This window comes from Drosophila tropicalis, unplaced genomic scaffold (assembly GCF_018151085.1).
Source record: "Drosophila tropicalis isolate 14030-0801.00 unplaced genomic scaffold, ASM1815108v1 contig_878, whole genome shotgun sequence".
NCBI lineage: Eukaryota > Metazoa > Arthropoda > Insecta > Diptera > Drosophilidae > Drosophila > Drosophila tropicalis.
Genome location: NW_027173374.1, coordinates 9275116 through 9301765, shown reverse-complemented (window position 1 = coordinate 9301765; position 26650 = coordinate 9275116). Strand labels below are relative to the sequence as shown.

At 39.4% G+C, this 26650-nt stretch overlaps 2 protein-coding genes across 2 annotated transcripts in view; one reads left to right on the top strand and one right to left on the bottom strand.

Moving 5' to 3' along the window:
* The window catches only part of LOC137584145 (serine/threonine-protein phosphatase 2A regulatory subunit B'' subunit gamma-like), a 66500-nt gene that overhangs the window by 4431 nt on the left and 35419 nt on the right, over window positions 1-26650 (top strand). The window lies entirely within an intron of this gene.
* Gfrl (Glial cell line-derived neurotrophic family receptor-like) overlaps window positions 1-26650 on the bottom strand; it is a 74029-nt gene that overhangs the window by 39955 nt on the left and 7424 nt on the right. The window contains 1 exon segment of the mRNA XM_068299393.1: window positions 22752-23180. Coding sequence (XP_068155494.1) covers window positions 22752-22995 — 244 coding nt within the window. The 5' untranslated portion in view covers window positions 22996-23180.

The following is a 26650-nucleotide window of genomic DNA, read 5'->3' as shown; positions in this document are numbered from 1 at the left end:
CTTTTAGAATCGTTAAAGAATTATTCACATGACATATCTGCTTTAATAACTTCTTGAACAATCTTTGTTTTCTGAAGTTCAATATGGTTTTACCATGCCAATTGAATCAAAATGTTTAAATCCTAAATTTCCCATCTTGTCATATCTTCATAACAATTTAATTTCTAAATTGGAAGCCCAGATTTGTTTTAAGTGGATATGGATACTCATCTCTGATTTCCAACCTAACAGCAGATGGGCAACAGTCTGTCAAGCAGCCAACAGCTGGAGACTGATCAGGACCAGTAAATGTCAACAGTTGAAAGTGCGTGACCAAATTATTTCATTTTATTTAATTTATAGCTCAGGCTCACAGAATGAAAGTCCTTGCTGCCTGTGACTGTGCTAGGCTCAGGCACAGGACCAGAAACTGGGACTGGGACTGGTTTGTCTGGCATTTAAATTTAACTACAGACAGACAATGCGAACGGAGTTCAACACAAAAAAAAAAAAAAAACAAGAACCACACCAACCGCTCTGCCATCAGTGACAACAGCAAGGACCAACAACAACAGTAACAGCGGCAACAACAACAACAATAAGGACAAACACATAAAGTGTCGCCTGTGGCCATTTTCATGGGCAACCAAGCGAATTGGGTGTTGAAGTTGCTGTTGGGCATTTACAGAAAAAAAAAACACAGAAATTCGGGGAGTATGATAAGAGGGGAGAATGATGGGGACATTCCCGCCGGGGGATTATGGTCAATTATGTGTAAATACAATTATTGTTATTGTTGTCGCCGATGTTGCTCTTCTTGTTGTATTTCTTGCTCTTCTTTTACTGTTGTTGTTGTTGTTGTCAAAATAATTGATGTTGTTCTATAATTGTTGATGCTGTGTGTGTGTGTGGGTGTGCGTGTGTTGCAGTAGCTGTGCATTTTTGAAATGGCATAAATGTTATTTTATTGCTCATGGCACTGGTTCATCGATAATTCACAAACAATAAACGAGATTGAATGACAATTGTGCAGACTTTTCAAGTGATTTAAGAACAACCATTGGCAGAAAATATATCCCAAATATTTGCAATTTTATAAATTATAAGATATGAACAATTGTCTATGAGAAAGTGGGTTTTGTCATGACATTCTCTTCCCTTAGCCAATTTTGGAGTAATTTTTAATCAAGCAAATTTATGAAAGATACAACTTATAAGATGATTAATCAACTGTTGATTGGTTTTCTTTCTCATCATCTCATCCTAATCAACTGTCTAATCCGCTCATTTGCATTCATGATAAGGTTTAAGCAAACTAATAATTTATGAAATTAAAGTAAATGAGATTAAATAAGAGAATTAAGAGTTTAAGTTAAAACCTAATTAAGTTTCTAAACTAGAAGTTCCAAAGCTCTTAGTAGATAGTTTTCAGTGACTTTTGGGGTTTGTTTTTTAACGATGCAACTAACTATTAAAATCTTATTCCAAAAAATGTTATATATATTTAAATAGTATACAGGAAGCTAATCAATTGTTTTCTCTAGAGCCAACTTAACCGCTTGAAGTAAGAATTATGCTCCACCATTAGCCACCTTACAAAGAATATCCGAAAAGTATGCTAAGAAAATTGAATAATTCAAATTCAAGTTGTCAAGCAAACGACTAACATCAAAAGTAAACCATAATACAATTAATTTCACTATTTACAATACGTTGGTATTGAAACTTGTATATCTTAAGTTTGTTTTCTTCATAGGAAGCTGCACTTTTAATTTGTTTTCATTTGCAATTTATTATTCCCCATTTTGGATTGGAAGTTCATTTCGTTAAACGTTGTCGTTTAGCAGACAAAGTCTTCAATTACGCAGAGAAGCAGAAAGCCAAAACAAAATAAACACATCAACAAACAGAGTTGACAAAGATTTGATTGCATTATTACAAAACAATTTGCATTCGATAAAAGTCAAAAGCAGCTGACAAAGTCATAAAAGTCGCGCAATGAAAATTGACTGCCCCAGAAGCACCGCCCTATTCGCTTGCTTATCGAGGACGAGGCAGGAGAACTTAAAAACAAAGACAAAAAAAAAAAAAATATGCAAAATGCGCATAAATCTAAGGGCTCGACAGGCGGATCACAGACGGAAATCACAGCAGCAGACGAGCCTGAGTTTTCCCCCCGTTTGCTTTGCCTTCCCCCCACCCGTTTAAATCGAAGCAGTGAAGAAAAAGATACGCATACATACATATACATGAAAATGGCTTATCAATGGAAATGACGACTCGAAAATGCCCTGTAATAAGTTTGATAAGATGAAACTCATTAAGAAAATTTTTGACTTATGTCAAAATAAGTATTTAAAATCAATGGTTAGATAACTAAAGCTTAGACTAGATAATAAAAAAGTCTTTATAATAAATTTGTCTGTCGTTTTTTTTTTTTTGTTGCTTCCTCTTCATCCTTTTTTCGTGGTACAGGGTATGCCAGAAAAGGGGAGGCGAAGGTCCCGGTTCGCGCATGCAGAATAAATGATTTTCTATTTGTTAAGTCAAAGTGAAATTGTCTATGGGTGTCTGTGCGTGAGCTTTGTGTGTTGACATTTCTTTTGAGCCGCCATCACTCACTGACTTGTCTAAAAAAGTAGAATGAGGAAGCTACAACCCATGTGTGTGTGTATGTGTTTTAGTTATGTGTGTGTGTGTGAGAGGTAAAGACAGGACTCGGGCATTTACATTTCATTTTTAGTCGTTCGTCAAATGTTTTGGCCGCTATGTCATCTCATTTACAAGACGTCCGACATCCTTCCCCCCACCAAAGGAGGTCAAAGAGCGGCACATATGTCAAGTGTTGAGCTCCGGCCAAGAGAGAGTGAGTGTGTGGGGGTTTGGTTGGGGTGTAGGTAGTAGAATTTTATGTGTCTTTGGCCCAGCATCTCTGTCGGGCTTAAAGACAAACGAAAACGAGGAAAAAAATTGTATACATATACTTTGTATATACATATACAAAATTTTTATTCTTATCCTCTCTTCTGTTCCTGTTGCTTGCTTTTTCGCTCTCACTTTTGTCCTGTTTGTCAGCTTTTTTTTGTGCTTCTGCTGCTGCATTATCCTTTTTTTTTACGTGTGTTCCATTGTTTTAAATTATTTATGCCTGCGTAAAATATTCAAAGCCTTGCCAAAGCAAAAAGCGTCAGAAAGAGAAGAGAGAGGGAGATAGAGAGAGAGGGAGATAGAGAGAGAGTGACACAGGGACAGAGGGAAGGAGACAGGGCATAACAGGAACTACTGTAGGACCGCCGGAGAATGGCAGGCAGGTCCAAGTTATTATTCATAACACAGCAGCATCAAAGTGTAAAGGAGTCTGCGACAATTCCCACTGCCATTTGCCATCCATATACCAACCAGCCGGCCGTCGTACTTCCCCCCTCTCCTCCCACACCGCCCTATGATGTGATGCCACTTTCTCGCCTTGTTTTCGAAGCTTCGAGTTTACGTAAATTATTTACGACCTTCAGCATAGGCAAGAAACAAAAAAGAAAGTAAAAAAAGAATACGAAAATAAAACACAAACAGACAGATAGAGGGGAAATGTTATTTTGACAATAATAATGCCAAACCATATAATTTGCAGCTTTGTTTGCCATTTCGATTCTGCTGTTTTGGCCAAAAAGGATTCTCTGTTTACGTTTGTCAACTTTTGTTGCGACATTTTAATTAATTTAAGTGCTTTCCTCGGCTTATTTTTGTCCTTCTCTTTAGCTCCTTTGCTCAGTTTCGCAATTAGGAATTGCGTCAGCGAAATATTGAATTCGAATCCTCTACATTCCTTCCTCCCTCCATCACCATTATCCATCCTTTCTTCCTTTATTTTGCCCTCCACGTGCTGACCTTGCTTTGCTAGCTTAAAGTTTGAAAAAGTCTTAAATTTTGTCTTCTCTCAGCACTTTCCTGGTCTTGAAGGGTCACAATCAGCCTCTAAATATCACTTCATGCAGGTCATTAGGACAGCAACTTACTAGTACAAATTGAAAAATCCAACACGCTTCACCTGCATTGGCAAGTTGTGTGAAAACTTAAAAAGAAGTCAACTTGTCGTATTAACTTAACATTTTGACATCCCACACCTTTGGATACTTTAGTTTCCAAAGGCATCCATAAATTCAGGGGCGGATCTAGGATGTGGATTTCGGTTGAGTCTAGTGGTCTTAAGTTTCTTGCTTCGTTGATTGTTTGATTTGTTGTGAAATGTTTATAACGCAATGTTTATAAAGTAAATTAAATTTAGCTTCTTAAAGAGTTCTCAAAATCTAAAATCCGCCACTGTGGAACAGTTAAAGTGTGGGCGGTTGCAGGGTTTTAAGTGGCACTTTGGTTTAGGTTTTGCAGTTTGGTTTTGCTTTCGGGTTTTAGCCTTTCTTGCTCTGAACTTAACCGATGGCCAGTGAGGCTTGTGGCATTTCTCTCGTTGACTTCTTTCTTTCTTTTTGTTTCTTTGTTTTGCTGTTGACTTGCGTTGAAAAGGTGTGGAAGCGAGATGTTGAATTCAACACCAACTCACTGCCTTTGCCACACACCTACACACACACACACACACTTAAATATTGTCGCGCATTTGTTCGCAGCTTACGAAAACATTTTTCTTAACACGCTGAGCCATTTTTTGCATGCTCGTTGTACTTTTTCAGTAAGTTTTGTTTTGTTTGCGCCGCGCGCGCCATCACTTTTTCTTGCTCAACTTCAATTTGGAAGCTGGTGCTCCAGAGAGTGTACAATTTAAAGCATTTACGAGCGCAATTTATCTTTCAGCCGGGGCGCCAAAGTCGCAGACCGCAGTCAACTCAAGTTGCACTTGGTTTCCACTTTGGCTGCGTTGGTTTGGTTTGGTTTGGCAGCTTCGTAGGTAGGTTGCAGGTGGCTACCCGCAGCTCACAGCAGAGCATAGCATAGCACAGCACAGCTGCCGGGCTGACATTTTTCTTGGCGTAAATCTGGCATGGAACTTTAGCTGCTTTTTGCAGCTCATTGAATTTTGTGCGCTTTTGTCTGCCAATGCCATAAAAGTAGATGTACTTTTGCCCTCTCGCCCATCCGCTCCGCCACCATCCCTTTTAGAATATCCCAATCTCTATCTCTCTTCCCATGCTAGTCCACTTTGCTGCATGCTTTAAGGAACTTCGCAACAAACAAAACCTATTTGAAAGCAGAGCGGCTTGCGGGCTTTATCGTATATAGTATATCTTTGGTTGCAGGCATCCCAAAGTGCTGCATGTATGTACATACTTCTATTCCCTTGGCAGACTACCTCCTTTTCGTCCTGCACTATCCCACCCTCCCGCATATTATCGTTTATTGTCAATACGAAAGTTTTATGCATTTGCAGAAAGAGAAACTTTTTTTTCGCCCCCTGCAACTTGTGCGTTAAATTGTGTAAACGGATTTTTACCGAACAGATCCTTTTTGCATCCTAACTGCGGGTACATACTAAAAAGTCAAGCACACACAGACATGTGTATTTGAGATTGTATAGGAGGAAAAGTTCCAAGACTTTCCCACACACACGCACTTGAGAAAAAGTTAACAAAACGTTTTGGCTCTGTGAAAAGTTTTGATTGTGTGAAGCAGACAATATTTTTTACTTCATCCTCAAACTCCATGTAGTTGCCAATCATTGCTATTGCTTCAATTCCAACCACGACCACCCCGACCCCCACCCACACACATTCTGCACGCAATGTTCCGCTTTGTATGCAACGATAATCGCAGGTCAATTTCATAAACAAATAGCCAGACCGATATCTAAAGTACACTGCATAATAACTGTAATGAAGCCATTGCAAACGGACTGACAGAAAGACAGACAGTCAGAAGGGCATACATGCCGAGCACACCGAGTGGTCTTATCTAAATTATAGATCAATAGGCAGGCCAAGGGGAAAGCCTAGAGAGAGAGGAAGGAGTAGACATACATATGTCTAAAGGTGTCTACTGCGTGTCAAAGTTAATTCCAGCCCAGGACTTGTAATGCCTAACATAATAATTTAGAACAATTTGTCTGCGTGTCTCTGACTTAGCTTGTCGGCTCTGATCAGATCTACAAGTTTGACAAATGCCCACACAGCATTGAAATTGAAATTAAATAGATATATTCCATTTTTACGTTGCCCTTTATTAATGCACAAATGTAAATCTATCAGAGAGGGAGGTGGAAAGAAAAGGGCTGACATCGGCAATTGCCTATCCGTTTTATTGACGCTCTAATTAAAGCCTTGGCTAACAACGATACGCTCAAGGTGAAGCAGCTCTCATGCATTTGAGTGTATGTGTGTGAGTGTGGCAAGGACAACAGCTCAGGATCAAAACTGTGTTGGCTTTGTTGGCAGTTTTGTTGCAAAGTTTGCTGTTATGGCCATGGTAGTAACAGACAACAGCAACACGACACCCAGAAACAAGAAATGGTTAGTTGAGCCGAGCTGGCTGAGGTGAGGTCATGCCCACGGAATATGCTGTATGCATTCAGCCAGGTAGCCCTACCTGGTTGCCTAAGCTGAAGCTGAACACAAAACGTTAACAACAACAACAACAACAACGACAGCAGGCCCAAAAGTAGCAGCTATGCTAACAGTTTTATCGCCAGCTACAACGCAATGGCAAAGGCAAAAGTCGTAATAACAACAGCAACGAGTAAGTGCCTGAAATTGCCTAGAAACAAAGAATGGGCCAGGAATTCATGACGAGGTAAGCCACAGGGAACCCAACATTGCGGTAGCATGGCAAAAAGTGCTCTCGCACAATAGAGTCACAAACACACACACTCACACTCACTCACTCATACACAATGTGAATGATGTGATGTGACGTGACGAGGGTGAGAGACACGTTGCGCGATATTACTCATACGCACCGAGTGCAACAACGATGGTTTTTGAACTGAAGCTAAAGCATTCCCATTGAGCGTCAATCCTGTTCGCTTAGTAAACCCAATTGACATATCTCCAATGAAATTGCGGTCTCTGTTCAACTTTGTATTGTGTTTCTATCGTTTTGCTAATTCTGTAAACCCTTTCTATGGAATATTGTTCAACATAATCAAAGAGTCATTTTTGACCAGACAAAATGCAATCGTTTGGTCTTTAATCTAAGGGAAACTAAATTTCGAAATTCACAATCAGTTTAAAGTGTTGGATGTTTACTTGATCATTGAGGAATTTAAAGGCTCAATTTTAAGCACAAAGATGAAGTTAACTTTCTTTCGAGAGTAGGACTGAAAATAATCGTTTCTTTGGCCCATATAATTGAATTATTAAACGTATTGTCATCTCACTTGATTCAGTCATCAGTTTTCATTTGTTTAATATCGATCGATGGCATATATATACATACATATAAGCGTAAAGATTGTGTCTACTCAATTTGTATAGAGATAAATAAGTTATAATCCATTAATGGCGCAAATTGAAATCCGATATTCTTGCCACTTCACTTTTGCCGCAAGGCAAACAATTGGCAGTACAATAAACAATTAACTGAGGGCGAGACAACGAGTCGATTAACCGCAGCTCGGTTACCGCAGGCTAGTCAATGTCAAGCCTTGAAAATCACCGAAATGAAAGTCTGCCTTGTCCTTCTTCTGTGTGAGTTGAACAGTTTACAAGCACGCGCCCAAATAGCAGGCAATGAGATTTTTTTTTTTTTTTTTCGTTTTCCTGTCGTACTCAATAAACGACGACAACGGGCGGCCGAAATGGCAATAAAAACGGCAATTGATAAGCAACAACAGCAGCAGAAGCAGCAGCAGGAGTCTCGCCAAATAAGCCAATGAACCAACAAGCAAGCAAACAAACAAACGAGCAGCGAAGGGCGAGGCAAACAAACAATCAAACGATAAACGGATGCCAAGAGCAGAAGAGCAAATTTTTGGGAAACAGAAATTGGCGTGGATTGGCGCAATAGACGGGGTGTCGGGGTGTGGGCATGTGGGGTCCAAGGGGCCGTAAGCATTTCAACCTCAATTTGGCAAATTCTATTACGATAATAAGGGTAAGGGGCTGCCGCTGCACTGTGTGATGCCGGGGCGAGGGTGAGCAAATAGCCGGAAAATGCTTTATGTGTGTGGCCAAAAAAAATCAAGAAAACAAAAAATGGGCGAGGGTGCAAAAGGCAGTTAAAAGCCAAAACAAAGCGCTGTGGAAGTGTATCGAAAATGAGCAAGATCCAATTTCATTTCGATTGTTATCCAATTTCAGAGCAAATCAGTGTAAATGTTTTCATTTTCATGCCTTTAAGGCACGACACACAGGCGAAATGCCATAGCATAGATTTTCCGAGTGACGAGCGTGTGTCTGTGTGTGCGTTAAGCGTGTCAATAATTTGTCGTAAAGTTCTTGGGTATGAGTTAAGTGTAAATAAGAGTCAAGTGGAAATCGAAATGGAACAGAAATAGAAATGAGCGGATAGAAAGCAAATCAAATAAATGACTTCAAGTTGAAGCATAGAAATAGAGAGAAAAACCAAAAAGAAAAGTAAAGGATTGCTGCCTCTCAGCCACTGTAATGTTATGTAATGTAATGTGATGCGATCGAGGGAAAAGCTTTTAAGTCATTTTGTCGTTTTGATTTTAAGCCCGATTAAGAGCATTAAAGCCTGGCTTATCCAAGCATAGGACAACAATGCTAGACAATCAGCTGCGGGTAAAATGAGATGGCAATGGAGAACATAAAATGCAAATCTGCGATTTGGTTTGTTAAACATTTGCTTAACCACAAAAAAGCGAAAGCGAGAACCCGAAAGTATCTCTCCATACCCCCAAAAACGGGCAAAATCAGAGCGGAAAGACTCAAAATGAACTCGGAGACAACGTCACGTGGCACGAGTGTCAGTGTCAGAGTGAGTGAGAGAGAGAGCCGCCGAACTGATGCCGTATTATGAGGCAACAGCAACATATGCTTAACACAGTCTAGGAAAATACTGAGGGAAAACAATGCGGAAAATATGCGTGGGGAAATGAGCTAGCCAAGGCCATGCGGCTGCGGCTGCGGCTGCGGCTGTGGCAAGGATCTGTTGCCCGGCCCAGGGGAGGGACAGGAGTGGGCCGGGACGTTCTGTTGCCAGTGCTGGCAAATGAAGGAAAATTACGTTAAATAGAAAAGAAAACTTTTCCACTTTTTAACTTTGGTTTTTTTTTTTTTTTTGGGTTGGTAGTCGCGCGCGCGGTTGTTGAACATTTTACAAACAATTTAAGAGCCGCATTAAATTATTGTTACGCTCGCAGCTTAAACTTTAAGACAGCAAGTGTATACCCATTCCCATTCCCGATTTCCCTCCACAAACCCCGACTCTCAGCCAATGGTTTTTATTATTTCATTCGTTTCGTTTGCCTTCTGCTGCTGTTTTGGCCTTTATTTTTATGGCCAGCCACCTTCTTGAGGGGCGATAAGAGTGAAAAATGGTAAATTAAGCAAAAGGCAGCGGCTGGATTCTGTTTGTTATTGTTGTTGTTGTGTGTGTGTGTTTCTACCAACGCGCGTCAGACTAAATTAGAGCAGAAAAACTTAATTTGCCTTCTTTTCCTTTCGTGTTTTGTTTTGATTTTTTTTTTTCGTTTTTTCTTGTTTGGATGGCTGCGCCAAAAAGTCGGCATCACATTCCGTTGTAAGCGACCACGCCATCAAAAAGAGATGGAAGAGGGGCAATGGGGTGGGGGGTACGACACCAAAGAGGAAAAGGCGCAAAATAACAATTATGTTTTAAGGCAATTGTTTGGGTTTTTCTTTTCTTCTTTTGGCAATTATTGCTGCTGTTGTTGTGGTTGTTGCTTTCCTTTTCGCTTTGCTTTGTTTGTTCTTGTTGTTTTGCACTTGTAATTGAGAATGAAATCAGGTTAATTAGAGTAATGACCACTTGGCTGCGACTCTATCTCGCTGTGTCTCCTTCCTTTCCTTTTTTTTTTCGCCCAGACATTTTAATTTCATGTCAAACGAAAGGATAACAGGCGAGTGGTCAAGGCTGATTGAGATGCTTACACACACTATATGCAAATTGGCTTATGATTGTTCCAACAAGAAATTTAAGTAGTTAATTTATTTATGGACCAGCTGTCGGAGATTGGGTAAAAACTTTCGACGACCAACTCTCTTGCTTTCTCCCTCTCTTTCTCTCTCTCTGTGTGTGTGTCTGTCCTCTCATAGTAAACTTGTGGGCAGGCTAAACCAACACGTGCTGGCGTCTAAATCTACACCACGTACTTGGCCAACACTTTTGAACCCATTTACTTGATATGGCCAGACAGCAACGAAACCGAACCTAACCGAACCGAACTGAACTGAACTGAACCTGTCAGCCCCACATTCGCAGTCTATGGAGCTATTCATGGACCCGCCGCTTGTCCGTTATCAGGAACCACTGGGATGTATATGTGGGCCGGTCAGGGGGAAGGATGTTAAATGACTTTTAATTGGTGTTAGTGCACGTCATCGCTGTCATCCTTCTGGCCGCTGCCTTGTTTGCTGTTGTCATGCGATAGTTGCCAGCCAGAGCCATGAAAATTTCAGTAAAACTCTGAGCACATAAGTTTTTTTTTAGTTCCCCCCTTTTTTTGTTTTTTTTAGCTTTTGCTATGGTTATGGCTGTATTACATATGTATATGTAAGTAGAGAAGTTGACTTTTCTGGCAAAAACCCTGCCAAAGTTTCCCCTACAATAATAATCACTTTGTAAAAGTTGTGGCCTAAGCCATTGCAGTTAACGAATTTGGTGGTGACGCTACAAACCCAAAAACCAAAAAGTTCACTTTCCAGAATCGTTCAAATTACTAAAGCCCAAACTAAAGGAGGGCTGCAACTTTCTTATTACGTTTATCTCTGCATGCTAGCTGTATATATACATATTTATAGTAAGCATGTGAGCCAATTAATACATAACTTCCAACAACAAAGTTTATGTATATACACAAATATTTGACACAGTTTCATTTAAAGTTTATATAGAACCACATTATAGAAATGAATGATAGATTATAGAAATGAATGATAGTAATGAAACTTTCAATTCAAATAATGTTAATGAGTAAAAAACATATTTTTGGCATTTCAACTGAAATTTACATTTAAAGTGAATAAAATATCCAAATGACACTCCTCTTTCCTTTTATTTATGTAAATATAAAATGAATAATTCTTTTTATAAGCCTCTGTTCTCTTTTATCAAAGAATATCTTCTTCGAAAGTGTTCTATCCACTGCATAATATCTTTATAAAGATATATCTTCTTAATCCTATGTATATATATATATATCCTCTTCATAATCTAGAGGGCCTTACAGCTCTTGTTCTGCCAATGACTCTTATTAATTCTACATTAAAAAAACCAAGTAAATGTGAAAATAAGTCGGAGTTTTAAATCATATAGACAGAAGATGGCTAAAACGACACAGCTGAGTTATAAGAAAAAATTTATTATAAATATATATATATGTATATTTCTGAAGTCGATTTCAAACTATTTCTAAATTTTGTCAAGCTAAATATACATACATGTGAATATTATTCTTTAACCATAGTTTTAAAGGCGTTCAACTGTGCCTTCATCTCTAAGAAAACCAATTCTGTGATTTTACTTCAAAGGATCTTTTTTGTACACACACACACATACACATACATATAGGTCACGAGTCAGGGCTTCTCACATGTGACAATGCCTTGAAATATTTTGCCTTTATTATGTCATAGAGTCAAATTGTGATATGATCTGAACATTTGTGTGCATAAATGGTCATATGAATGATTAAAACATATACCAACAATACTTATATATATATGGAAATTGTTGTTGTTTTAAATAAATTAAACATTTTACTACGCCACACAAATTGCGGAGATTTTTTCGTTCTTGTTTGCTACCTCACTCTATTTTCACCCTCTTCTCGTGTTTTTTGTGTTTTGTTTTTTGCCATTTGTTGGATGAGTCTTTAAAAATTTATGTATGAATTTGATGTGTAAATTCAAATTAAATTTTTGTTGTCGCTGTTGCGTGTACAGACTTACACTTGCACGCCAAAAAACAGAAACAAACACACACTTATATAAAATATATATACTAGTATATGTACTACATATAGTATATACGGGTAGGTTGGATGTGTATGTATTTTTTACAGCATGACTTTGCGACATATTCACATACACCTACATAAGTTATAGGTATATTTCATGCCAGACGGAAATTCACAACAAAAATGAGAAAAAAAGAAAAGGGTTTTCGGGGCAACAACAACAAAAAGCTCGCTTTGGATGATGTCGTAGGCCTACACAAAAGGGGAAAGCTACACGCAATTTGTATTTGTTGTTGGTGTTGGTGTTGCTGGTACTTTAGCAGTTGTTGTTTTTGACGTTTTCATTTTGAACATTTTGCGTTTTGACCTTTTTTTTCTTTCCTCGTATGCCAAAGACACACACACACACACACACATGTGCAGAGTCACCAACACAACACTCACACACACCACAGAGCGCTCATTACCCTTACACACAAGGCTCACTCAATCATAAATGAATGCACACGCATACACACTCACACACACACGCTTATTTGTGTGTGTCCAACCGGTTTACATTTCTACAAAAGGAAGTTGTTACTTTGGCTTCCGGTTTAGCCGAATTGTTATTATTATTTATAAGCGCTTACGATTGGGTCGGGGCCGGGCATTCAATGTTACATTCAATTTCCATCACAAATGATTTTCGGTACGTGTGCCCCACTCGAAATTCAAGGGTCGATGACTGGCATAAAACTGGGTTTGAAGTGAAGTTTTTGGGGGTTTGAGACAATGGGCAAAGGTCAGCAGTTGACTCATTAGGATTGCCTTTTACCTTCTTTTTTTTTCCTTTTTCTGTTTGGCTCTTTCATGCTGAATGCTGGCTCATGCTTGCTCCTTGGATAACATTAATCAATTAAATCAACTCAATCGCAACTAATCTGTGGTTCTTTTGCTGACCTGGCAACTTCTCAACTGACTGGGCAAGTGATTTTTGGTCCTTTGGTCTTCAATAAATGGCTGGCAATTGGCTTCATGCAAAATGCAGCAGCTTAATTTGTTTGTCCTTGTTGACTATTTGGTTGGCTTTGCATTTCAGTTGCAGTTGGAGTTGCATTTGCAATGGCAATTGTTGCTCTTGCAGTGGCTTCTGTTGCTGCTGATGACATTTATTAGCTTGTAAACATAATGCGGGGGCTTTTTGCAGCTTACCAAGAGATTTGTCAGACTTTGCTACACATAATTTGCCTCAACGGCCAATGAAACACAATTGCAGTGCAATCATACGATATGTATGTCTGTACATACTTACATATGTGGGCATATAGCATATTGCAGATCTGGCTTAATTATTAATTTATTTATTTTTCAATTTGACCAATTGACAGGCTGATGGGCAGCTTTAATACTTAAATTGTTTAACTAGCATCCGTTTAATTTATGCATATTTATTATGTGGCCGGCATTTGATTTGCGTAGTCTGACAGTGGCTTCTCTGCACTTCTCTTCTCTCTGTTTATTTCGTTTTGTATATTTTTTTTTTGCATTCATTTATGCCATTTTAATTAAATCATATAAATGTCAATAATTTCACACAGCGCTCGAAAGTATGCTTCAATTAGCCGTGCGCATAAGAGTGACCGCAAAAATTATACAAATTATGCATATATGAAAAATGTACAATTGTTATTACATACATATTTGCCATTGGCTATTTTTTGTTATACATATATAATTACATATCTGAAAAGTGTTAGAGCAAGAGAGAGATAGAGAGAGAGAAAGAGAAGAAAGGGAAAATGGAAAATTATTGGAAACCAAGGAAAACCAATGAACTATAGAAACTATGCATTAAGCTGCGTTTAATTAAGTTATTTACCTAGTCCTTGATCCGCTGACACTTGAGTTGTTCAAACTAATTATAAGCCTTACTTTCTGTTAAATCAAATACATATATACTTTTATCGTAGACCAAATATTTCTATGTGTTCCTTGGCTCTGATTACAACCTTCATTCGGGCTCAGTTCTTTCAGCTAAAGATAATATATTTTAAACTTGTAAGTCTATCTGAAGAAGTACATTATATAGAACAGCAGGTATCTCCTCACAAAGATGTTAATAGAGTTAGATTGGATTTCATGAACATATATCCAGAGGATTTGTGAACGTGGCCAATCTCAGCCAATGGCCTCAGCAGTCATGGCTCTCATCTCTTGTTCTTTTCACGAATAAAAATACAAGAAATTGTCCTTAGATATATAACATTTCATTCAATATTAGCCAGGATTAAAACCTCTTTTGGTTCTTAAAATAAAGTCTGTATGATATATCCGATTATTTTCAGTTATCAGACAATGACACAACTAAAATTGCTCCACTCATCTTTTGAGTTTCTCTGTGCAATATTTTGAAATTGTAAAAATTGCTATGCCTGTCATTTATCAGATTTGGCTCATTTATAAGCGGATGCCATGATATTGGCTAAAAAGGATCTATCAAAATGGAACGATTCTCTCTGTGCTTGTGATGCAAAATGCCTCAAAACTAAATGCATGACTCCGACAAGATTATTTCGCTCTGTCAACAAAATGTATGCAAAATGTAAAAATGCCAAGAATATATGTATGGCAAACACACAGAAATACAAAACTCAACCACACAAAAAAAAAAAAATGATAACAAAAAGTAACAACAACAAAAACAACGACAATGGAGGCAAAAGGACACACTGGAAAAGAGGAAAAAAATCACAGCAAAATGTTTTTCAATCTACGGAGACACGCGACAACCTTCTGTAGAGGGACCCATTGGGGCTAAGGGTGGCAGGAAAAACTATTGAAAAATGTAAAGCAGCTGGCAAGGACGACGACAACGTTGGAGGCAACGGCGGTAGCCGGCAATGGCACAAGGTGAAGGAAGCCAAACGAAGCGGAAGCAGCCGAACAAGATGTCGACAAAAATCATCAACTACTGCGACTGCTGAAATACAAAGCAGGACGCGGAACTGAAACTGTAAACTAGGAAACTGGGAAACGTTGCAAAATGAAGCAATCGCAGACAGCCAACTATTGCAGTAGATTCGCCATTACGCAGGCAGCAAGGACCTTGGAGAGAGGGTGCGAGAGACAGCAGATTGGTAGGGAAGGACTCCCTTTAGCAGGAAACCAGCGAAGCGTTAGTGAAAGTGTTTGCCAGGTGGAGGGCCGACACGCCTGTCGTCGGTTCGTTAGTGTCTCAGGGCAGGCAACAAAAGCTTGTATAAGTGCTGCCTGCTTAAACGCATTGTGATTCAATGTTGGTGTTGCCACTGCTGTTGCTGTTGTTGCTTTGTCATTACACTCCATCCAATATTCCACAGACGAGATTGCAGCAGGAGCACATGCACACACACACACATACAGCTATACACGAGGACTTCCGCAGACGAAAAGCTTTCCGCTTCCGGTTTCGGGTGAGGTAATATTGTTGCAGCAACTTTAAATATTAACAGTTAAGTAGCGTGTATGTCTCAAGTTTTGTGGGTGTGTTGCTTGCTTCGATTTTTCTTGCTCTTATCGCTGCCGGCATCGACTGCGTGCAACTCGACTCGCCTTGCCTCGTTTCGAGTTGGCTCACCTTGCCTTTCAACCTCCCGAACACCCTCCTCGCTTCTTCCGACTATTCCCTGCTTCTGTCAAAGTGTCATTTAGATCGTAATGGTTTGATATGAGCTCGCAAAACACATTAAAAGTCTTTCGTTACAAGCAGCAGCAGCAACAGCAACATCAACAACAGCAGTCCGTACAACAACATAACCAATATTTGGCATCAGCTTTCACATATACACATATACAAACATACATAAGCTACTCATAAGCTGATTGCTAGCCATTTGTACTCAGCGTGACGGCATTCCAATTTACTTATTCCAACTGTTTTATGAATCGACTGGCAATTTATTAAAATCAATAAATTGGGTCACTTTTTTGTTTTGATAGTAGTAAGTAGTACATTACGTATACGCCATGTGCGACTTAATGAATTAACAATTATTACTTGAACCAAGAAAAACTGGCAAGAGAAGTTTCACTTTACTTTTGACTCGTTTATTTTCACACTACAACCGATCATTTATTATGAAAGTTATATTTAGTTCGAAAGGACTCAAGTAGTAATAACACACAATCAAAATAAGTAAGAATATTATAAAATATTTAAGAGTTATAACAGTAAGCCATTCTGTTAACCTATTAATAATTTGTCCTTATTGTTCTGTGGTGTTAGAAAAGAAGAGGCCAATGGAATTGTATTTACCTATAAGGATTTGTATTAGAATTCTCATATGAGCTATGTGTAGGGTTAAGCTAACGGACAATTTTTTTGGCAAATATTTTCTTTATCCTGAATATGTAGAGTCAAGTTAGTCCTCAAAGTCTAATAGGGTCAGTACTTTGATTATTGGGTTTAAACGTAAAAGGTTTTCCACAATTTAGCACCTTCTTGTTCTATGATTTATGTTAAGCCAATTTTTTTTTCTCCCACCTTTTGGTTTGTGTTTCTTTTTTGAGATGAACAAATTAAAGTAAATTTTTTTTCATTTTAATTTTATGCCTAACGACTTTCGACCTGTGGGTAAACCCATGAAACGGCATCTAAAGCGACTTTCTAATTAGTTTGGTTTGTCAAGAGAGATGAAGAAGATGCCGTCTCAGTCTATGTACGTCTACGCCCCCCAGACTTGACCCGGACTCCTCCACGGCAGGGCGCACTTGACTCAATTTATATGTGAATGGGTGAATGGATGATGGAATGGATGGTGGTTGGCTGCAACCACTTTGACGGTATCAAAACTCATATCTGCTTTTGAATTCCAAGAATGTTTTCTGAGACTGGCAGAAACACACACAAACACATACACATGAACATGTTTGAAAGCAGAAAAATGTAAGGCCATAAAAATATGTTACAATGCTTCGTTGCGTTATGAAAGAAATTATAAAGGCAACCGGTATCTGAGTGGGTGTGTTTGTGCGTATGTGTAGAAGTGTGTGTGTTGGCAACGCGAAGCCACAATTTCCGCAATTAAATAAAAACGCAAACTTAAGCCGCAAGCAATGTGAAGAAGTGCGGCATGTGGGGGGTTGGCCAGGTAGGCAGGTGCCCCAAAATGAATGTTGAGTGTCGCTTGGCTTGTCGGTTGGCTGAAATATTTGCATATGTGTGCGGAAGGTGGTGAAGATGATGATGGGGCTCGGGAGGCAGACGGTGGGGGAGGTGGTGATGAAGTGGCTCACCCACACACGCGCACACACAAATACAGACAAATGCTGTGGCACGCAAAGCGTTAATGTATTTTGATTTCAACCTCAGCGTCGACTAACGTCAACGTTCGGCTGCGTGGCAGTGAGTTCATTTTAATTTCACAGACATGCGACTCGGCTGGCAAAGAGACACACCAATGCACACACACACACACACACACACACACACCAGCAAACACAATACAAAACACACACGCGTGTTAATATTTCCACCATTTTGCGTTTTGTATAACTTTTCGTTGTTTTCTTTCATTTGAACTCAACTTTTTGGTTGCCATTTTATTTGTCGCAAAAGGCAAACATCCGAATAAATTTAAAGAGCAGCGAACAAATCTTAAGTAAACTAAATAAAAGTAAAACTTTGCTCATTTGTTGCCTGATGTATTTGCGTATCTCACAGATACACAAACTGTATATGTATGTGTGTGTGTGTGTATCTCTTTTCGGTGATGCTGCCAGGCAAACAAACGAAAACCAAAAAAAATAAAAGGGAGTAAGGCAAATTACGAATATTTGCCATAAAAATATCAACACGAATGCCGTTTGTATGGTTAGAGCAAACGCCTAAAAATATGCTTTTAATTTTATATGCATAACAAATTTATGCAAAGTGCGCGGTCGTCAGGTGTCCTCCATGTTGTCTCTCCCTCCCCCTCTCACTCTCTTTATGTGTATGGGCGACTGCTTGAGTGGCGTGTGTGTGTGTGTGTGGGTGCTGACAGCCTCATGAAATTATATAAAGATGCTTACTAGGTCGTTGATATGCCTTCAACACAACTCGTCGTGGCTTCAGCCTGCTATTATATTAAAATTGCGACTACGTGCGGGTTAAATGTGTGCCAGAGTCAAAGATAGACTGAATCCACACTGGGTCTATATGAAAAGTGAATTTTGATGGATGATGCCATGCCAAGGCACCAGAGACTCAGTCTCTGTGTGGGTGTGTGTGTGTGTGCCTGGTTGTGATTTATACATACAGTTCTATGTATCTAAATATATTCACCTGAGCACCATTCTATTTTTTGTATTTTAGGGGAAAAATGTTGCTCAACTTGCCACCAGCAGATGAAGGTGATTTATTTTTCACCAGACAGTATGAATTTTGTGGCCCATTAAAGTGTCATTAATGGAATCATGAGTATTGCAAGCCTAGCAGTTGCATTTCTAATTAGACAAAATTCAATTAATGCCACACACAGGAAAGAGCAAAGAGAGAGAGAGAGAGAGAGACTGACTGACTCTGATTATTGGTAACGAGAAGCGCGAAACGAGAACCAAGAACCACATGACGATATTAGTTGCCCTACATATGGCAGTATATTACAAGCTGTAATCCCTCAAAAATTGATGTTAAGCTCCAAAAGCTTAAAACCATGATCCTCATGACACACACGCAAAAGTGGTTTAACCCCGCTCAAATGTGTTCCACAAACGCCAAAGAATAGCAGACAAGTGTGTAACTGGAAAAAAAATAAAGAAAAAAGTGAAATCTGAATCTGAATCTGTGTATCTGTGAGCTGCAGATGTATCTAAAGCTGACAGAGTGTGCGGCAAACACGCGGATATGTATAAGTATTTAACCCCAAAAAGGCACTTAATTAGCAGCCTTGACTTTCAACACACACACGCACCACACGCAGCTAGAGATGGACTAAGAGAGGGTGGCAGAGAGACTGTTAAAGCGCCCCACCAAATGGCTGATGACTTTAAAGCGCTTTCATCAGACTCTTTGAAAGGAGGGAGGGGAGATTTCTCCTGGTATGGCATGGGGGACTTTGTCTGGGGCAAGTTGCTAACTGCAAAAGGTAGCATATTTTGTTCTGTATTTTGCTTTTTACTTTCTACTTTTTGTGCCCTGGCTGGAATTTCGTGCAAATAAACACACAATTTTAATTTACTTTTTGCCTGGCTCTCGCTATGAACATTTTTTCTCATTTGAAGTGAAATCGAGACAGGTCGAGACCATAAGCAGCGGTTGCCAACTGTTCTAAAGGGAAAACGCAGAAAGATCGGGCAGGCGACGGGCAGGCAACCTTTTGCCATTGCTGAGGTCGCTGCTGTTGCTTTTTGTCTTGTGCTGAATTTTTAATTTGCCAGGCAAACAACGTGAAGAGAGAAGAAGAGCGTGTGAGTTCTGCCATCTACCTTTTTCTTTCTTCATTTCATGAAGGTCGTATTCATGCTACTTCTGATGACGATGATGATGATGGTGCAGCAGCAGCAACATCTCGCGCCCATCAGTCTGAGCAGAAGGTTAAGTGCAGAAAGCTTCTTTGTGGCTTTTTTTTTCGTCTTTTCTCTTGGTTGGTTGAGTGTGCTACAAATTGAAATATTTTACTCGACCTGATGCTTCTGCATTAAGGCTCAGACACACACACACATACACACCCCTCCACTGAATATGTTGTGTATTTTTCAGGCTTTCAGGTTGGCACGTATAAATAATTTGCATTACTTATGTGAGTGAGCGTTGAATTTAATTACAATTTTAACTGCAACTCCTGTAAATGCACAACACAAACTATTGACAATGTAAAGGTAACGGGTGACGTGGGAGGTGCGTGGCGCGGTTTGTTGTGTGGTTGGGGCACGTATACGCAATAACATTAAATTGGCATTGGTAACACACACACACACACACACAAACACACAAATACGAAATATGGCCACACTCATTGCAACAGCAACAGCCAACAGCAGGAGAAACAGTAAAAGAAGTGCTGACCCAGTTTGACTTTGGCTTCATAACTAATTCACGCTCACACACACACACACACGCAGACGAGTACACTCACACGAGGGGCAGTACATAAAACATTGTGTTACATGGACCTTCAGGCACCTATGCGCGAACATATGTACATGTGAATGTGTGTGTGTGTGTGTGCATCGAATTGGGTCGGAATGGGTCGAGCATCGGAGTGTTGCAATATAATTAAGGTGGAATAACTTAAGGGCATATGTGTGTAGTGTCTGTTGCGTTTTAAATTGATGCGATTTAAGCATAAGCAGATAAAATGCAACAACAAGTATTCACTATCCCATTATTCAACTTACGAGAGCATTGAATCATTTAAATATTCAATTCAATATGAATAACATTCCCTTTTCCTTTGCATTGACCAAACAAAAATTTACTACACATGTCTCAAAGAGAAAAAAAATAACGAAAATTTTATGCTGATTAAAATCTTATGTCATGCCTTAGCACAACGACATCGGACAGACAGACAGGCAGACGGACAGCCCCACACAACTCAAGAAGGCACATCCGTCGTCGTCCTCGTCCTCGTCGTCATCGTCATCGTTGTAGACATTGGCCACTAAAAAGAAAAATTCCCATTCAAATGCGAATTCGAATTCAAGGAACTTGTGTACATTGGTGCAAACTCAATCTAAAATCTATATACATACATACATACACGGCTGTCGTCGGGCCAGAACGAAGGACCAACATGGACATGGCCATCGCAGTAAAAGAAAAATACGAGTAAAAAATATAACAGAAATTTTTATGTCCCTCAACGTCAACCTCATTGCATTTTCATGTGTGTGTGTGTGTGCGTGTGTCCTTTTTTCCCCTTTGCCTAACGATTTCTTAACATTCAATCAATTCTGTAGTTTTGCTTTCAACCTTTTTTTTTGTGGTAGCTCAAACGTCAAGCATATTGAGAGCAAACTTTAATGACTAATTTGCCAAGGCAAGTTTGGTCAGTCTATCTGTCTCGCTCTGTCTCACTTTGTTTGTCAATCAATCAGTCAATTAATCAAACACATTTACCTTTTCAAGCGTTTTGCATTCGTAATAACCAATTTGCCATCATCTTTTTTTTTTTTTTTGTTTCTTCTTTTTATAAATATGTAGCTGGCTCTACGGTAACTGAAATCGTAACAGAATGGCAACAAAATTGAATCGATATTTATGATTATTTAATAAACTCAATTACTAGTAAATGGATCTGCTGCCAGTGCGTGTTACAAACGTCTCTCATTCTATGTGTGTGTGTGTGTGTGGATCTGTCTGTCTCTTGTGGCGCCACGCCTCGTTTTGTTCAACTGTTTTATGTTGCAAGTTGCACGAGGTTAATGCACTTACTTTTACTTTGAGCCAATTGAACGTCCAATGGATGGTAAATTGGCTACTCACTCCTAACTTACGCCACTCGGCGTAAGGTTTTTTTTTTTGTTGAGTTCGCCGACGACCATTTTGACATTTTTAATGTAGGTAAATGAAAATTTTATGAAAATGCCATTAACAATGATTTTACGTCGTTATTCTCTGTTTTTTTTTTTGTTGCTTTGTTTGGCCAAAAAGTTTTCTGTGCACTCTTGCTAAAAGTTTTACACAGTTGCCATTTAAACCCTGGGGTTGGATGAGGCGAAGAAGGGGGATAGCCAAAGAACTTTTTTTTTGCGTTTAATTGCCTGGCAAATGGTTGAATAAGGGATTGAAAGCAGAATAATAAAATGCCATTGACATTTTCTTTGCTTCCTCCTACACTTTTTTTGCTCTCATCCCCAACTCTTTTGGTTTTTTATATGTTACATAAGCATGACCATTTTGAAGCTCGTTAACTGCATCAAGTGTATGAAATCTTTGGTCACAACACGTGCCACAAAACACACAAACTTGGCCACAATGCAGCACACACACACAGACGCAGAAGGAGAGAAAGAGAAAGAGGGGTAGAGAAAAAGAGAAAACTATTCTTCTTTTGCTTCGAGCGATTGCAGCAAAAGTCAGAGGAAAACCGAGACTACAAGGATGTGAAGACAAAGGGGTGAAGAGGAGGGGCGGAAACAAAATAATACTAGAAATCCAATGGACTGGGTCTGGCATATTTATTTAGTTTGCTTGGGCCAATTGTTGTTGCCATTGCAGTTGCTATTGCCTGTTTACGGCACGTAGCAACGCTCAGCCAACATTTAAAACAAGTCAAGTTGTTTTACTTACCGCCACCCCCAAAAAGACCACCCCCACTGCAACGCCTCTTCACACTCACCTTCTCTTTTCTATATATAAAATGTCTCTCTCTCTCGGTGTGTGTGTGTGTTGCCGCACAATAAAATGTGAAACAAAACCTCAATTCAAACTGAATATAAATTGTTTTACAGCTGACGTTTGCTTTGCATTTTAAATTGTTTTAAACGTGTGCCACACACAGTGACTCGCAAACTGTGGTGACGTACATATGTACATCTCTCTCTCTCTCCCTCTCGCTCAGTGTGTATATTCATATTTCCGCCACTAGATGACCTAACCGGGAACAAAAAGGTCATCGTGTTAATTGGAGCATAGCTGATGACATCTTTCACTATCATCCGACTTTACCTTTTACCTTCACACTGACCGTTCAAGTGTATGGAAATTCATTCAACTTGCACGTGTGCTAATTATAGATGCTTCAAGTCAATCAATTGTTTAAAATGTAATCCCCTCGCTTACCCGATCTTCCGATGGTCAGATCTGTTTCCAAGGCCGTTGTGACCGATGATATGGATTTGTCTGTGGGCAGGGCAGCCGGTGGCATGGGCAGGGGACCCACTGTTGAGGTGGTCGTTAGATCGCAGCATTCACGTTCGGGAAATTCACTGCAACTGGCCAGATGTAGGGCACTGCCAAAGAGTGTGACCCAAACGCTGAGGCAGCAGGATAGAATTTTTAAGTTTTTTATGCGAAAGCGGGTCATGTTGTTGTTGTTGTAGTTGGGCTTCTCTTAGCCGTCAGCTTGATGATGTTGATGATGAAAATGATAGTTTTCCCTCTTACTGTTATTATTTTTGTCGTTTGCTGATTATAATAATTATTCTAGCATTTTTCTTTTACTGGAATTTACAATTTATGTTCCATTATACACAGTTTTACAGTTGCACTCTACTTGAAAAAAATCACAATTTTACTATATTTAACTTTGGCATTTCAATGACTTTAAAAATTTTGCGTTAGCCTTGGAAATGTTTGTATTTTTCGGAAGAGGAGAATGTGGGTGGAGGGCCAAAAAAAAAACTCTTGAAAAAGTGCACAACGAAATATTGACAACAACACAGAGAGAGAGAGAGATAGAGAGAGAAAGGGAGACCGACCGACAGCCGACGTCGACAGTCAAACCATGAACAGCATTTACAATTACTTTCAACGAAAAATTTATATAGACAACAATAGACATAATGCAGCAATAACGGCAATGGCAATGGCAACAACAAAATCCATAAGCGAACTGAAACTGGAAAAGTAAACGGAAACACAGACCCGCCCACAGCAAACACTGAATAACATAAAAACTTTTTCATTTACAATTTGCTCAGTGGGTCTATGGTGGGTCTATGGCCATGTAGCAGCAGCAGCAACAACAACATCAACGTATAACAAGAAAATGTTGAAAAGTTCTTGGGTAAATGCGAAAAGTTGTTGCTGATGTTGTCGTCATTGTTGCTGTTGTTGTTATTGGTGTTGCTGCTGCGGTTTTTCGCCTTCGCCTTCGCCTTCTTGGCTGTCTAGTCTCGCTTTGGTCGGTGGCGTATGCGCAATATGCAAGCAATGCATTGCATTCGCTTGTCTCCCTCCGCGAATTAATTCACTTTACCACTTTAGAGCTTTACGCCTGCTTATCAAGCAAATCGAGCACAAATATTTACCAAATCAATATGATAAAACATATATGCTACATGTAATTTTCTGTGATTTTACTCAAAGGGAAACATACACACACACACACACACAGTCGAGCAGAGAGTGTCGAACACTCCCGTGAGCAATCATGTTAACAAACAGAAAAAGGAAATGCCAACAGGCGACAGGCAAATGCAATACACGCATCTTTGCCTTGGCAAAAGCGACGCTCAGTGCAACGGGAATGAACTTAAGAAAATTATTGTCAAACAACAACAACAACAAGGTGGAGAGAAAAAAAGAGATGTATGTAGGGAAGGTCGAGAAGCGGAACAGAGTTCATAGCAGACATGTTGCAGTCAATCACGTGCGGCAAGCGGTAGAGGGACGAGAGAATGATGACGATTCTAGCCAGTCAACGAGGCGAATGCAGGCAAACACAAACGACAAACATTGGGCCACAAAAATAAAAAAGAGACGAAAGCAAAATAAAGAGGCAAAGGAGGCGCGAAGGCGTTTTCTGCATATCCCTTGTTGTTTCTGCTTGAAATGATTTTTTTACTGCTGCTGCTTTGTTGCCTTGGTAACGAGAAGACGCAATGAATTTTTTCTCAACAATTTTTTGTGCAACGCGTTCGCCGTTTGAGCTGTGCTCCGTCTCCAACTCGGTCTCCATCGTCCTCGTCATCGTCATCGCCATCGCCATCAACGTCATCATCATCGTTGTCGTTTGCTTTTGAGCCAAAGTGTTGCCATAACGAGCGTAAAATGGCGGCAAAAAGACGACAAGCAAAGACAACATGCCGTGAAGCAAAGAGACTATGAAGAGAGCAAGAGCAGAAGACAGAAGGGAATGTAGCTCTAAAACAAACAGCAGGCCCAACATTCATGTGTGTGTGTGAACGTGTATATGTGTGTGTGTGGAAAAATAACGAAGCGAAAATTGAAACTAAAATAAAGCCATGTTTGCTTCACAAATTGTTACGTGTGCCAACGCCAACTCAAGCCAAGCAAAGCCAAACCAAACCAAGCCAGACTCCAACTCAAAGTTTATTTATTTAAAGTTTCAAGTTTTAGCATAAGTTAACATTACGGTAACGGACATATGTATAGGCAGACTCTGCCAGACTGCAGCTGGTAACAACATGTCCTTCTACTTCCTTTCATTACTGCTCTACACAAAATTTTAGTTGGTAATGTGTAATAAATAAGGCATATTAGAGAACACACCAGGCCAACAGCCTTGCCAATGCCGAAAACCATCCATGGCCAAGGAGCAGAACCTGAAGCCATTTGGTTTCAGTTCACCAGCTGTGCAAATATGTGTGTCAATGCTGTGTCCAGTGTGTCCAGCTTTTGAGTCAGTTGGTAAGCTTCACATTTAAATATCTGTCTCTGGCTCTTTCTCTTACTCTCTCTCTTTCTTTTTATAAACCTAGAGTATGTCTGTATCCCTCTCTGTCTCTGTGCTGAACTGACCAAACAAGCCAATAAATGTACCACAAATTGTATGTCAACCAGAGTGAGTCACTGCATTGACACACTTGGCCAAGTTTCTGGTCTCAGACACAGAGATGGAGACCGAGACGTAAACGAAAATTCGATTTAAATTGGAATTCTTTACAAAAGACAAAATCCCGCAAGTATGCGACATTCTTTTGGCCAATTCTGGCTATGCGAATTAAGTAGAATGAGAAAAGATCTAATTAAGTTCTTGCCAGAATCTGGAGCGAGTCTGTAGCGAAGTCTTGTGGCAGCATCGCAGCATCTCATAAAAGTTACTTCTTTTGACTGACATTGCAAGAAATTGCAAGAAACTTTTACGGCTCACATTGCAGCAATGACTCTGAGATGTAATTAAGTATGTGCGACATAAACGGAAGTAACGGATACTGCAGTTCCGCCCAACCATTTGCGGTTACCTACACCTTGACGTCATCATCATCCCCATCCCCATACCCATCCCCATCCCCACAGCGTCAACTGACAGTTGTCGTCGTCTCAACTCATGTTCATGACAAATGCAATTTGATAACAAATCACTTGACATTCTAGAGAAAAAAGATACTGGAGTAGAGCAAAAAACTGCCAGCTGCCTTTTTAGTTTAACTAAATAAGAATATTTTCTAGATATTTGTAATTAATATATTTGAAAGCAAATTAAAGGCCTTCTCTCCCTTCTTTAAAGGAAACTTTAATAGTTCAATACTAAGCATATAATCCAATGGATTGTTCGGATTAATATTCATTTTAGTATACTAAGTAGACTTCCAAAAGCTATGACCAATTAGCTTAAGTTTTTATTGTACAATATAGATACCACATTTTTTAAGAGATCCCTTAATACCCAGAGATTTGCCAACTTCTAAGCCACTTGAGCAAAGAAGAAAAGTCATAACTTACTGACAAATCAGCTAATTTTTAATGGGACTTTCATACGAGTTAAATTTCAAGCTCTCTTTTTTTGTGGTAAAAGTTGAAGAATTTAATGTTCGTATTCGATTTCTGTTCGTTTTGTTTCGCTTGCTGAAGCGCATAATTACATTGGTGGCGAACCGTAATGAATTTTTAATAGTCAGGTTGAATGTGAGGCGGCCAGGTCAAAAGGGCCCAGACAATGTGCAGCATAATGAGTTTGCAATGTTTCAAATGCAAAACTTACATTCTCGTGTTTTTATTTGGTTGTTCATACATAAGCTTTGATAGCTGTCTGTTAAGGGACAAGTAACTTGCCT